General features: G+C 44.7%; 6 protein-coding genes across 6 annotated transcripts; 3 read left to right on the top strand and 3 right to left on the bottom strand.

The window, feature by feature from the left end:
* Positions 1–262: 262 nt before the first annotated feature.
* Positions 263–2,131, bottom strand: BO87DRAFT_381511 (uncharacterized protein). Its single transcript, XM_025624549.1, has 4 exons — positions 1,798–2,131; positions 1,406–1,731; positions 1,205–1,346; positions 263–1,158 (listed from the first exon to the last, which is right to left on the bottom strand). Exons 1-4 carry the CDS (start codon positions 1,917–1,919, stop codon positions 522–524), a joined length of 1,227 nt encoding a protein of 408 aa, XP_025473649.1. The 5' UTR covers positions 1,920–2,131; the 3' UTR covers positions 263–521.
* A 341-nt stretch (positions 2,132–2,472) lies between these two features.
* On the top strand, positions 2,473–2,883 carry BO87DRAFT_243025 (uncharacterized protein). Its single transcript, XM_025618850.1, has one exon. It carries the CDS (start codon positions 2,600–2,602, stop codon positions 2,813–2,815), a length of 216 nt encoding a protein of 71 aa, XP_025473648.1. The 5' UTR covers positions 2,473–2,599; the 3' UTR covers positions 2,816–2,883.
* A 156-nt stretch (positions 2,884–3,039) lies between these two features.
* On the bottom strand, positions 3,040–5,232 carry BO87DRAFT_347259 (E3 ubiquitin-protein ligase RNF103). The gene is made up of 2 exons (XM_025620931.1): positions 4,718–5,232; positions 3,040–4,650 (listed from the first exon to the last, which is right to left on the bottom strand). The coding sequence occupies exons 1-2, from the start codon at positions 4,855–4,857 to the stop codon at positions 3,462–3,464; spliced, it is 1,329 nt and encodes a 442-aa protein (XP_025473647.1). The 5' UTR covers positions 4,858–5,232; the 3' UTR covers positions 3,040–3,461.
* Positions 5,233–5,487: 255 nt separating this feature from the next.
* Positions 5,488–6,500, top strand: cyp3 (putative peptidyl-prolyl cis-trans isomerase; the record flags this gene model as incomplete). The annotated part of the gene is made up of 4 exons (XM_025620930.1): positions 5,488–5,557; positions 5,768–5,913; positions 5,982–6,119; positions 6,176–6,500. The coding sequence occupies 4 exons, from the start codon at positions 5,488–5,490 to the stop codon at positions 6,365–6,367; spliced, it is 546 nt and encodes a 181-aa protein (XP_025473646.1). The 3' UTR covers positions 6,368–6,500.
* Positions 6,391–10,072, bottom strand: BO87DRAFT_347254 (alanine--tRNA ligase). The gene is made up of 6 exons (XM_025620929.1): positions 9,682–10,072; positions 9,477–9,622; positions 9,400–9,426; positions 9,276–9,311; positions 6,808–9,216; positions 6,391–6,741 (listed from the first exon to the last, which is right to left on the bottom strand). The coding sequence occupies exons 1-6, from the start codon at positions 9,947–9,949 to the stop codon at positions 6,568–6,570; spliced, it is 3,060 nt and encodes a 1,019-aa protein (XP_025473645.1). The 5' UTR covers positions 9,950–10,072; the 3' UTR covers positions 6,391–6,567.
* On the top strand, positions 9,929–10,881 carry BO87DRAFT_381508 (uncharacterized protein). Its single transcript, XM_025624548.1, has 2 exons — positions 9,929–10,188; positions 10,282–10,881. The coding sequence occupies exons 1-2, from the start codon at positions 10,083–10,085 to the stop codon at positions 10,764–10,766; spliced, it is 591 nt and encodes a 196-aa protein (XP_025473644.1). The 5' UTR covers positions 9,929–10,082; the 3' UTR covers positions 10,767–10,881.
* Positions 10,882–12,031: the final 1,150 nt, after the last annotated feature.

The raw sequence follows: 12,031 nt of genomic DNA, 5'->3' as shown, positions 1-12,031 counted from the left end.
GATAAATGTTAACTAACCTTTTTGGTAATTGATTGTCAATCAAGATAGTACTTGAGCTACTGAGCATCAGTAAAGAAAAATGGTTCATCTTCATGTATACACTTATTGAAGCTTACTACACTTGGTTTGACCAATGATAACTAACTAGCGCTCGAGTCGCCCTACATGTTTATGCAGAATCTGAAGTGGTGGTACGTAGTTTGGCTGGCGGCACGGACTTTGGCCAGGTAGAAGGAAGATATACATATCCATATTGAGACGCCGTAGTGTTCATTTGATGCCCGCATCAAATAACCCGTTGCGAAGCTGAACCCTCTATATGTGGTCTCCGAAAGTACTTCATGAACCTAAATTAATCTGTAAGAGACCGTCTGACAAACACACCAAACCATGTCTCTCGCTGGTATCTCACAATGGCTTGAGGGCATAAAGTATAACAGGGTATTGAGGTTGATTGGTACGCTTCGGGATCGGTGGTCTACACAAGCCAGTTGAGTTACAGCCAATGGACATAAGGTTTGCTAACGGGGACCAAGTGCCCTTTGACTGAACAGATTAAGATCTCTAATATCCATGGAGATAGCAGTCCATTGAGACCTCACAACATCGTACTCCCCCTTCACCTCCACTCTGCACACCCCCCTAGGGCCTCGTATACCAATAGGACCAGAAATGTACATGACACCGCGACGAGATGTGTGCGCGTTGCGAGCCCAGCAGTAATTTAATCGCCACTTGAAAGCCAGCAGCGCCATACGTAGGTCGGAACCAGACCCAAGGTTTGGCAGCGGTAATTTCTGCAACGCAGTAATGCACAGTGAAGTATGTGGACGGGAGCAGTCCCTGGTCGACGGGCTGCCATCTTGGAAGTTCAGGGGAGGTGGCTGTGACACAAACCGAGAAACGTCGTCAAGTCCATCCGATCCTTGCAATACTGAGGGCAATAAATTTGCATCTAGAGGAATAAAAGACCCAGACACCTGCTCATCCATCAAACCTGGGCTAAGTCGGGAAATCTGTCTGCTCCACAGAACCAAAAAAGCATCCTTAATTGCGTGTGCCACACTTAAAGGCCTCATGCATCTGTGTAGGCAGTCGCCGTCTTCTGCAGTTATTGGCTTCGAAACCCAGGCGAGACCATTCTGAGATAGTTCTAGTCTGTACCAATGAGCAAAATATACTGTACTAATCAGGACATACATACCCAGATCGATAGTATACAGGGGGTGCACGGTATGGAAATCGGTGTTCCAGCCAAACTCCTGCGACAGACAGTGGCCCCCCCAACATATAATTAAGTAGTCGTGTTTGGGATGAGACGTCCAAAACAGCCGAAATTAACTCATCTATATGTTCATGACTGGTTAATTTCGAAATGACTGAAGGACCATCTGCTCGCAAATACCTTTCAAACCCGAGAGCTTGTTCTTGTCAAGGGCTAGTTTCCTAAACGCTTGCCACTCAGGGTCTGTCGCTACATAAAAGTTTCCTTCCTGTAAGCGAGGCCAACTCAGGGGAAGGAAGCGAGTTTGTATAGTAGCGGCATGTTCTGAGTGGGGAGGAACATATTCGTCCGGGTCAAACTTCCCAGTCCTGGACGAGGCATCGAGGCCTGGCAGATTCTCCGGTGACTGATCAGTATCGTAGAGCGACTCATCAAACCGCAGGATAGCGAGTGAAGTTAAGAGATGAAGCGCTGTCCCACACAGAAAAAAGGTAGCTATGAATTTCCTGAAGCACTTGTGAGTAAAGGAAGTAATACCACGACACCTTTGAACTATGAGCTGTTCAGCATACCTGGCCCATGGGCGTTTAACCTGTAGTTGACGAATAGTGACCGAGCTTGAATCCCGAGGTAATGGTTGGCTTATCCGGAATGTTACCTGGGATTTTCGAAGTATTCGTCTAGCATGATACATTGAGAGAACTCGGCCGCCGGTTTCGATTATTCGAGAAACATTTCAAAACATCAATCGAGCTAAAAACCAATGTAGCTTTATTGCCCAATTTGCTGGTATAGGTTGTGACGGATTAAACCAATCGACCAGGGCAAGGCTTACGCCCAGCAATTTTCAGTTTCAGACTCAGAGAGGTATAGCGAATACCGTAGTATTAATGATTTGTAGAAATACTTACCACTGCCATAATATAAGGAGCAGAAAGTGTTATTCCGCGTTAGTAGGCCCGGCCGCTGTAGCACGTGAGCCAAGCCATCTTATCAGCCATAGAGCTTCCCCAACTTCACATGATGTGCGGAGTACTGAGATAATGTGTCCTGATGTAGCTGGTCGTTTGCCTAAAAAACATCAGCCATTCTCCACTGTAATATCAAGCTATCCAACTTGATATACTTTAAATTTTATTTACATTCTATAATCCTACTCACGCCAAAGGGTGACCAAGGGTTGCATTGACGAGGCTCAGATGGCCTGGGCCCATACCAGTGTTGCCATCCCACACGCCTACAATGCATCCTCTACCCCTATGCCCTATTGCTATTCTTCGAACACATCATGTCATAACGCAACCAACTTTTGCTGCGCACACGTATCTTATTTCAAGTAACCCCTGGTGGGGTGGCTGCTACTGATTGTTATATATGGACGTTCAAAGAAACCAAAGGCAGAAATCTTTGGGGCGCCACACAAATCTTGCATTAGGATGGATTGACATGCCAAAAAATGGAGACATTCGTTACCGATTTTCTCTCATCCTCGCAATTGGGGTAGCTTTTATAGTGACCATTGGTGCCGCCTTCAGGATATATTTTCATTCTGGACAAGATGAATTCCCCGATGGTATAACGCGGATATAGGGTCAGCGATAACGTTGAGACGACAAGGATCGGGAATGTTGCATTGTCTAAATGTCAACAATAACCATCGTCGCACACTACTCACTGAAATGGCTACCTTACCTGTCAACATGGCCTAGAAGTATCCAATATCTAACCTACAACATCCGTGTGACTTGGAGAGTAACCCTGGAGGATGAGGCAAGTGAGTAGACTATGGCCAGTATGATGAATTTAGCCATGCCGTCTGAGATCCGTGATTCCAAGTTAACGTAGGGGGAAAAACATAAAATAAAATAAAAAAAACCAATTTCATTTGAAACATGCCAACGCCAATATACCCAGCCATGCATTGCCCGCTAAAAGCCAGATGCTACCAGTTTCTCGCCTGCACAAAGTAGTCTGACCTGAACTCGAGTGGTCTCCACAAACGCCAGGATCCGTGCCAGAAAGTCGACATGTGCTGAGATCAATTACAGTGAGTGGAGATATTAGATATGACCTCAGCCAAGCAGGGACACATTACCCTATGAGGGTGCATCAATGTACTGTACAAAGCCGCAGGCGTGTGCTGCACCCTGTGCAAGGATAACCACGAGTCTGCCCAACCGGCATTCCAGATGTCGAGAGGCAGAGAACATATGAGACTTCAAGTTAAGTAATTATTTCATATAGAAGGTCCTGCTTCAAGTTCACCAAGCGTTCGGTTGTTATCTGAATAACGGACGTCTGCGTTCCTATTCGCAACTCCTCTCGATGCACGATTGCCTCGGAAACCGAAGTTCAGTGGAAAGTAAGATGCAGTGAAGATCCCTAACCTTTGGTCCCTCCGACCTGGCTGTGTAGACGAAGCCTCAGGCACAGGAGATGTGGGCTGGTGGTTAGATTGAGGCGCTCGCCAAAGGCGCAAGCGCGAGAAGCCCGCTCTGTGGGTCAAGGGGCGCCGTTGCGCATGCTGCTCCGGGAAACCCGACGACGACCGCAGAAAGTTCACTCTTCCACCTATAAAAACAGCCTGTGGCGGGTTTATAGGTGTCATTCGTGTCGTGCCACGTCGACCCTGTCGTTCTGAACTAGCAGGCAATTCAGAAGTTTCTGCGCGAGGTTTCGGGGTGTAGTAATCTGCTTTACATAGGGGACAGCAGGCCCGTCGACTTGTCAACCATGGGTCAACACAAGAAGCATGAAAAGCATGTCCACATGTAAGCCCCCGTATATCATCTTCATCCTCGATCGTATCGAGACAGATAGCACAAGTATCACCTGGATTTGCCAGGAAATCGGCAGGTACAGCGGTGCGGATATGGTCCTCAAGATCTCCAACATCCTCTACGATGACATGGTTGAGCGCGTGGTTACGGGGCTGCTCCGGGGCTGATATGTTGGCGTTGTCGTTTACTCCGATGTTTGCAGGGCTTGGCTCGGGATATCTCTGGCTCTTCTCTTCAGAATGTGGTAGCGTTGTCTCCAGGTCTTCTAGTGGTGCAGACGTCTGCGAAGTGTTTGAATCAACCCGCTGATGGCTTTTGAGTGGCGATGCCAGCATGGATGAAGGTGCGCCAAGCGAAGCAGATATCATGTAGTTCTCATCCTTGAGGCTTTCCGACCGGCTATTTGGTGCCGAAATCCCGCCTGCAGTGGAAAGGCCTTCATTCTCACGGGATGACCTCCATGCTTTATACTTGGTCAGTGGAAACCTCTCGTTGACGTCGTCCATAGTCATCAGCTTCTTTTCTCGGCGTCTTCGGTGCGTTCGTGGCATGGCGACCAGATCTATAGGCTCGCCTGTCTCTTCACTGCGTAGTTGGCGATTGCGTTGGTTATATCGAAAGCAATATTTAACACCAACGATGATCCTGGAATGCGATGGTCAGATAAGCATATTGGCGCAGCAAAAGCCTAGTGATACCAACTTGGACATACCATAGATTGGTGAAAACAACACCAAACCCGAGGGCGACGAAAAATAGTAGAGGCGAACTAGTAGGGCTTGAGCTGTTGTTATTCCCATTACGATCTGTACTAGTGGCACTGGAAGAGGAGCCTGTGGTCGTTGAGGACATGTCGACAGAAGAAGGCGATTGGGGAGAGGGGTGGACAACGTTCACTTGAATAGACTATGCCGAAGAGGGTGTCAAAGAATGGGAATTGTTGCGCGTATAGCAGCGTACTAAATGCAGTGTACCAAATTGACGGAGTAAAAAGACACTTAATTATAGATTGTCTCTGCGAGGTTGGTCGACAATCCCATATAAGTTCATCTAGATGAGGGCACCAACTCCCAGGCTCATGTTAAAGGACGCCCCGGGAAGGTCATCACTGACACCGATATATTTGGAGCTTCCAGGCTTTCAAAATGGAGCCTAATCTGATGTTGGATGCTCACCAAGTCCGATGGGGGGAGAGGAGGTGAAGTGAGAACAAATACTCCAACGTCGTGGTCGCCAAACACAGACACCTAAGACTTGGGCGTCCGAGTCACGGGGGCAGGCGATCGATCCATCATGTCGGAACCCACTGCGGGGACGGACGGGTAGTAAAATTAAACAGACACAGCCAATTCAGGAAACATCGTCATGGCCATCAGGATTCAACCACTTGTAGCGACTAGCACGAACCCAGTCTTCAACAAGGTCGATATCGCCTGCACAATACCAGCAGCGACATAAAGAGAAACCAGACAGGTGGACAGAATGGACAGCACAACTTCAACCTCGCATATAGACAGAAATCCCGTGGTTTTCTTTGATATAGCCTTAGGAGGTATGTACATCAAGTGATACAATCTGTTGCAACCCCGTTCTCCTGACCCAGTCAAGCTACAAAAGCACGTCCATTTAAAACTTGAAATGAGGTCCATCAATATGTCGATTCGCTGGTGTTGTGCTGCTACTGGTTCATACAGTATTAAAGCTTGCACTATGCAACAAATTGAATACTAAATGGATAGTAACTGAGATATCACTGTGACAGGCGAGCCTCTAGGTCGTATAAAGATGGAACTATTTGCCGATGTTACGCCCCGAACAGCAGAGAACTTCCGCCAGTTCTGTACGGGAGAAAGTAAAAATGCACAGGGACGACCGCAGGGCTACAAAAATAGCAGATTCCATCGAGTCGTATGTTCATGAGAGGAACCCAATAGGCGTTTGGATGGAGAGATGCTAATCCTATCCCATCGGAAAAGATCAAAGACTTCATGATCCAAGGTGGCGACTTCGTCAATGGAGATGGGACGGGATCTTGTACCATTTACGGTACTCCAAGGTTCTCGGATGAAAATTTCCTATTGAAGCATGATCATGCTGGCCTACTTAGTATGGCAGTAAGTCCATGAGCCACAAGACATCCATCGAACTATACAATGACTTATTTCCCTAGAATTCTGGTCCGAACACAAATGGGTGTCAGTTTTTCATTACAACAACTGCAACCCCATTTTTGAATGGCAAGCATGTTGTTTTTGGTAAGGTGGTCGAAGGGATGGATGTCGTGCGGATGATTGAGAACACCAGAACGACGCGAGATAAGCCCAACCAAGATGTTCTGATTGTGCAATGTGGGGAGATGTGACACAATGATCGAAGGATGTTTTAGCATCAAGTTTCCAGTGGCATGATATTTTCCATTTATGTTATACAGAGATAAAAAGAAAGGAGCCATAAGCATTAAACCCAGAAAAAAAAAAGGTAGCTGTCCTTTCGTGGATTTCACTATCGGTCACTTAAGTTCTGTCAATCCCACTAAATGTTGGCTACAGCATAATCAACAACCTATAACTTCAACTTGCCAAGGTAATCAGAAGCCAAGCTGACAGCTTCGTCGACTCTGTCGGGATTGACTCCATTGCCGACTGAAGTAGCTCCTTTACCTCCCGCCTTTCCCCCGACTGCACCAGAAACGATAGCTGCCCACTCACTAGCGGAGGCACCGGCCTCGCCTGATGACTATACAATCATTGATTGTATTAGTTACAATGACATAGGGCCGGAGTTATAACGATAACGACTTACCTTCGACACGTAACAGCCATGGGCAACACGGCCTTGATCGGTGCTTGCAGCCAAAACGTATACCGACTTCTCGGGTAACTTTGACTTAACGTAATTTAGAGATTCGCTAATCGCTTTGGAATTCGCAGAGATGGGGAGCTTGGCGACAAGCCAACTTCTGTCTTGATTTTCCGGGGCTTGGAAATAATTAGTTATGGTTTCGAGCGCGACTTTTGATTCGAGTTTTTGTAGAGCCTTTTGACCATCGAGAACCTCCTTGTTGATACGTGCGAAACGTTCGCGAAAGGCGGATTTCTGTACAGCAGAAATCGAAAGCTGATTGAGCTCGGCCTGGATCTGCTTTGCCTCCTTCTCCTTTTCTGGAGTTAAGGGCATTGCTTCTAAACGATCAAGCCTTTTTTGGAACTCCGCTGCCAAACGCTGCACTTCATGCGCATCTTCTCCGGTCACAGCGATAATTCTGCGGATACCCTTGGCGATACCGCCCTCTTCCAGAACAATGAGATCTTTAATGTCCCCTGTCTTCTGCACATGGGTACCCCCACAAAATTCAATGCTGACCTCTTTCCAACGCGGATCCTTCACATTCTGGAGTATCTCACCCAGCTCCACACCAACGGAGACAACGCGGACCGGGTCGGGATAAGTTTCTCCAAATACGGCACGAACTCCAGAGATCTCGCGGGCTGTTGCAAGAGGAAGCTCTTGAGAGTAGACAGTACAGTTTTGTCGAATATACTCAGTCGAGATCTCTTCAATCCGAGCCAGATCTTTGTCCGAAATAGCAGACTTGTGAGAGAAGTCGAACCTCAGCTTCTCCGCTGCGACGAGGGAACCCTTTTGCTCCACACCGTCCCCTAAAACAGTTCTGAGCGCAAAGTTAAGAATATGCGTTCCAGTGTGGTTGTTCCTGATCGGCCAACGGCGCAGTTCATCATATTCGCAGATGACAGTATCACCTACTGAGATGGAGCCATATTTCATGAAACCAGTGTGCAGGACGTATCCAGCATAAAGCTGAACATCACCTACTTCAAGCTCGGATTGTCCATCGATGACAATTTTACCCGTGTCATTCTCTTGCCCACCCTGTTCAGCGTAGAAGTTCGTTCGGTCAAGGATAATTCCAAGTTGCTCGCCGTCGGGCACCTCGTCCGTAGATGAATGGAACATCTTGCCCTGGTATATGGCCTTCACTTGGGCGGTAATGTTACCCTTTCCAAACTTGGCAGTGTCATCAGTCTTGGGGACGTCATTCATGGCTTCGAGCTTGCCCAGATCGTGAACATCCAACTTGACCGTCTCAGCGGAAGTTTTCTTCTGGCCTTTGCTTGCTTCCTTTGCTCGCGACCGCGCTTCCTCGAACTCCCGGTCATCGATCTGCAAGCCCCGTTCTTCTGCCATTATACGAGTAAGGTCGACCGGGAATCCGAACGTGTCATAGAGCCTCCAAACATCGGCGCCGTGCAATTTGTCGGCCCCCTTTGCCTTAGCCTGCTGGGCATAATGTTCAAATTGCCGCTCGCCGCGATCCAAAGTCTTAGCAAATGACATCTCTTCTTCGTCTAATATTTCCATGACGTCCGGTTGTTTCCTTCTCAGTTCTGGAAACATATCGCCCAGTTGATCAACGACTGTTGGAACAATCTTTGAGAAGAAGTTGCCGATCTCAACACCAAAATATTTTCTGGCATATCGAGCACCCCGGCGGAGAACACGACGGATGACATAGCCGCGGCCATCATTATTTGGAACCGCACCATCTGAGATTGCAAACATCAAGGTCCGAACGTGATCCGCTATGACACGATAGGCAGTATCAATACCATCAGAATCATCACTACCGAAGGATCCACGGTATTCCCTGGCTCCGGTAACATCTCGAATGGTTTGGAATATGGGAGTGAACACATCTGTATCGTAGTTTGACGACTTATGTTGCAAGATAGACACCAATCTCTCAAACCCCATTCCGGTGTCGACATGCTTGTTGGGCAACGGCCGCAGGGATCGATCTGTTTCACGATTGTATTGGATGAAAACGTTGTTCCAAATTTCCAATACATTTGGGTCATCTTGATTGACTAGATGAGCAGCATTACGTCCACCGATTCGGTCATAGTGAATCTCGCTGCAAGGGCCACATGGGCCTTGATCACCCATCTCCCAGAAATTGTCCTTCATGTTGCCTGGGAGAATATGATCCTCCGGAACGCCAACGGCTTTCCACAGATCTTTGGCCTCGAGATCTGGCTCTAGACCACCTTCCTTATTTCCTTCGAAATAGGTAACGTAGAGACGTCCGGGATCTAAACCGTAGATCTTGGTTAACAATTCCCAAGAATAGCGAATCGCATCCTCTTTGAAATAGTCCCCAAAACTCCAGTTGCCGAGCATTTCAAAGAACGTCTAATAATCAATTGTGCATTAGCATCATAAAAGCCACGGATTTGGTGGCGTTCTCTCACATGATGATAACTATCCTTGCCCACGTCGTCGAGGTCCTACATTTGCGAGAATCAGTAGATGCTCAAGTCTCTTCGACTAACCCAGCCTTTTATTTCTGGTGGCGATCATGCGCATTGCACTTACATTATGCTTTCCTCCTGCGCGAATGCACTACAGGTTGTGTTAGAATTAGCTAAAAATGGTAGGGTTAAAGTACTGACTTTTTGAGTGTTGACTGCACTTTTCAAGTTTGCGAAATCAGAGTGAGGATCCACCGTTCCTAAAAAGATCGATTTGAACTGGTTCATTCCAGCATTGGTAAATAGCAAGGTTGGATCGGAATGAGGAACAACGGGAGACGAGGCAACTGGCGGTTTTGAATATGATCAGTTTTGACCGAGAAATTGCCCCGAAAAGAATACTTACCAAAAGTGTGGCCATTTTCTTTGAAATATTGAAGGAACGTATCACGGACACGTTTGGAGGTCCATTCCAACTTAAGATCATTATCTGAAGCCATACTGAATGGTCTTGTGATGGTTTTTGCAGGCAGAATATTTGAGAGTGGGGGAGTGTGAAGGTGGTAGAATGTTCTGGGTTGCGACCTAAAGGGTGAAGATAGATGAGTCAAAGCCAGTTCCCCCTCCTTTATGAACCTATGAATACGCATCAAGCGAGTCGTCGGTTGTAACATCCAGTTTTATTTAGTTTGAATGTTCACCCTGTCATGTGCAGTACCATAATTAATATATAATTTGATTACCAGATCTATTCCCTCATCCACCAAGAAAGGGGAAGGGTAAAAAAGGTCAGTGGTTGTGTGGCTAATGGCACATGCTGGTGAGGAAATCAATCACGGGAAAAAGCGCCCCGCAGAGAGTTACCCTGAGGGTGATCAGCCTCTGGCAAAGAGATTCGGTCGGTTGCATATCAGTATGTTTCTGCACCATCTATCCTATTATCTGCATTCCCATCACCCTTGTCTAAGATTCACTGGATCTGATTCGAACTCTTTTGCTTGATAAGATACCATAACCTCCGAACATGACATCAGTGACAGGAAGCTTCCTGCTTCCGTCCATCCTGATACCATGTTATTGGACGATACTAAGGATACCATTTACATACATGATCTGGACAGAGAACTAGAGGATATTGAATCAAAGGATAATTGTCTTGAGATCCTTCCCGGAGTTGCTGAGCGGATGTCAACTATTCCGAAGTCATTGGTCGCAAATACTACAAGCCCGTGCAACGAGTTGGTCCTCTACACCGAGCCTACATCATTATCAATTCCTAAGGAGGAGGATAATGTACGAAAAGCGCTGATAGCTACACGGGAGCGCGCTAGGAGAATTCAACATAATTCTCATACGCAAGGTCGGGACTGTACCAAAAGCTCAACCGCAAGCGCGACTACGAGTGGCCGCGGTACCTCAGAAGGGCCTATTGATGTATATGGGGAGCCAATGGAAATTGATGTTGATTGCTGGGGCGGCATTCCGTCTTGAATCTCAATGAATCATGAACATGAGAAATGAGTTTTTCAGTCAAGAAAATTTGGAAGTCTAAAGAATCATAAGCCCGACATACGAGTTATCTTGAAATGACTTTTTTTAAAAATAATCTGTCTTTGTATTTAAATAGATAAAAAAAAAATAAGAAATCATTATAAAATCAGATGTAATATTTTGCAATTTGTGTAATATTCTGTAATGTTTTGTAATGTTTTGTAATGTTTTGTAATGTTTTGTAATGTTTTGTAATGTTTTGTAATGTTTTGTAATCAATATTGTAATAGATAGAAACTTAAAACTCTATAGATATTCTATTGTAAAAATTAAATTGTGAACAAAATATCTACAAAACTTATCAGAACTTAAGAGAAATAATAATTTTATAACTCTTGAATTTTGTGATAGAATAATCTAACCATCAGGAGTAAGGCTACTGATATAATATATTACAGTAGTTATAAGAGCTATGAATTTTTAATGATAATTCTATATTTTATGTTAGGGGTCGCCTCTTGATTCTCAAGGATACATTACCTGTTAGACAAGAAGGAATAGCTGGTATTTAAACAGGATTATAAAAGCTTTAGAATTTAATACATAAATAATAATTAATTAATTAGTAGCAACAAGACTGGCAAGCTAAGTTTATTATAATATAAAAAGCTATTTTATAATATTTTTCTTTTTCTTACCGGGAGAGCTCAGTCAATATATAATTTATTTAATATTTTATTTATTTTTTTTATTTTATTAGAAGCCTGTATAACAGATTTATTAGATTTTATTTTTATAAATAAATATTAAGATTCAGATTCCTGCATATTTTATTCTATAATGATTAAAATTTTTTATTTTATATTTATTTCTCTTTTTTTATATTTTATTTTTTTAAATATATAGAAGACTTAATTCTTTTATATAAATAAAAAATATTTTTATTATATAATATTACTTTATTCTTTTCTTTATTTTTTTTATTTTTCTGTTTCTCAAGTACTTATTTCTTTTATTATTTTGTTAATTATTAATCATTATTGTATATAATTTAAAGTTGTCACGGGGCATACTGGGTGCGCATTCCAGGTACTTCCCGCTGCACCATTAGCAAAAGGACTAGGATGTAAAGCCGATGGCTTTACACTGCGCACACTATATAAGGGTATTCAGGAACAGGATTCAGGCAGGATTCAGGCAGGATTCAGGCAGGATTCAGGCAGGCACCGTGACAAAAGTCCTCTTTTATAATTATTTTGATAATG

The sequence above is a fragment of the Aspergillus neoniger genome, assembly GCF_003184625.1.
Source record: "Aspergillus neoniger CBS 115656 unplaced genomic scaffold BO87scaffold_93, whole genome shotgun sequence".
In the NCBI taxonomy this organism is placed as follows: Eukaryota; Fungi; Ascomycota; class Eurotiomycetes; order Eurotiales; family Aspergillaceae; genus Aspergillus; species Aspergillus neoniger.
This window is presented reverse-complemented; position numbering and strand designations above follow the sequence as displayed.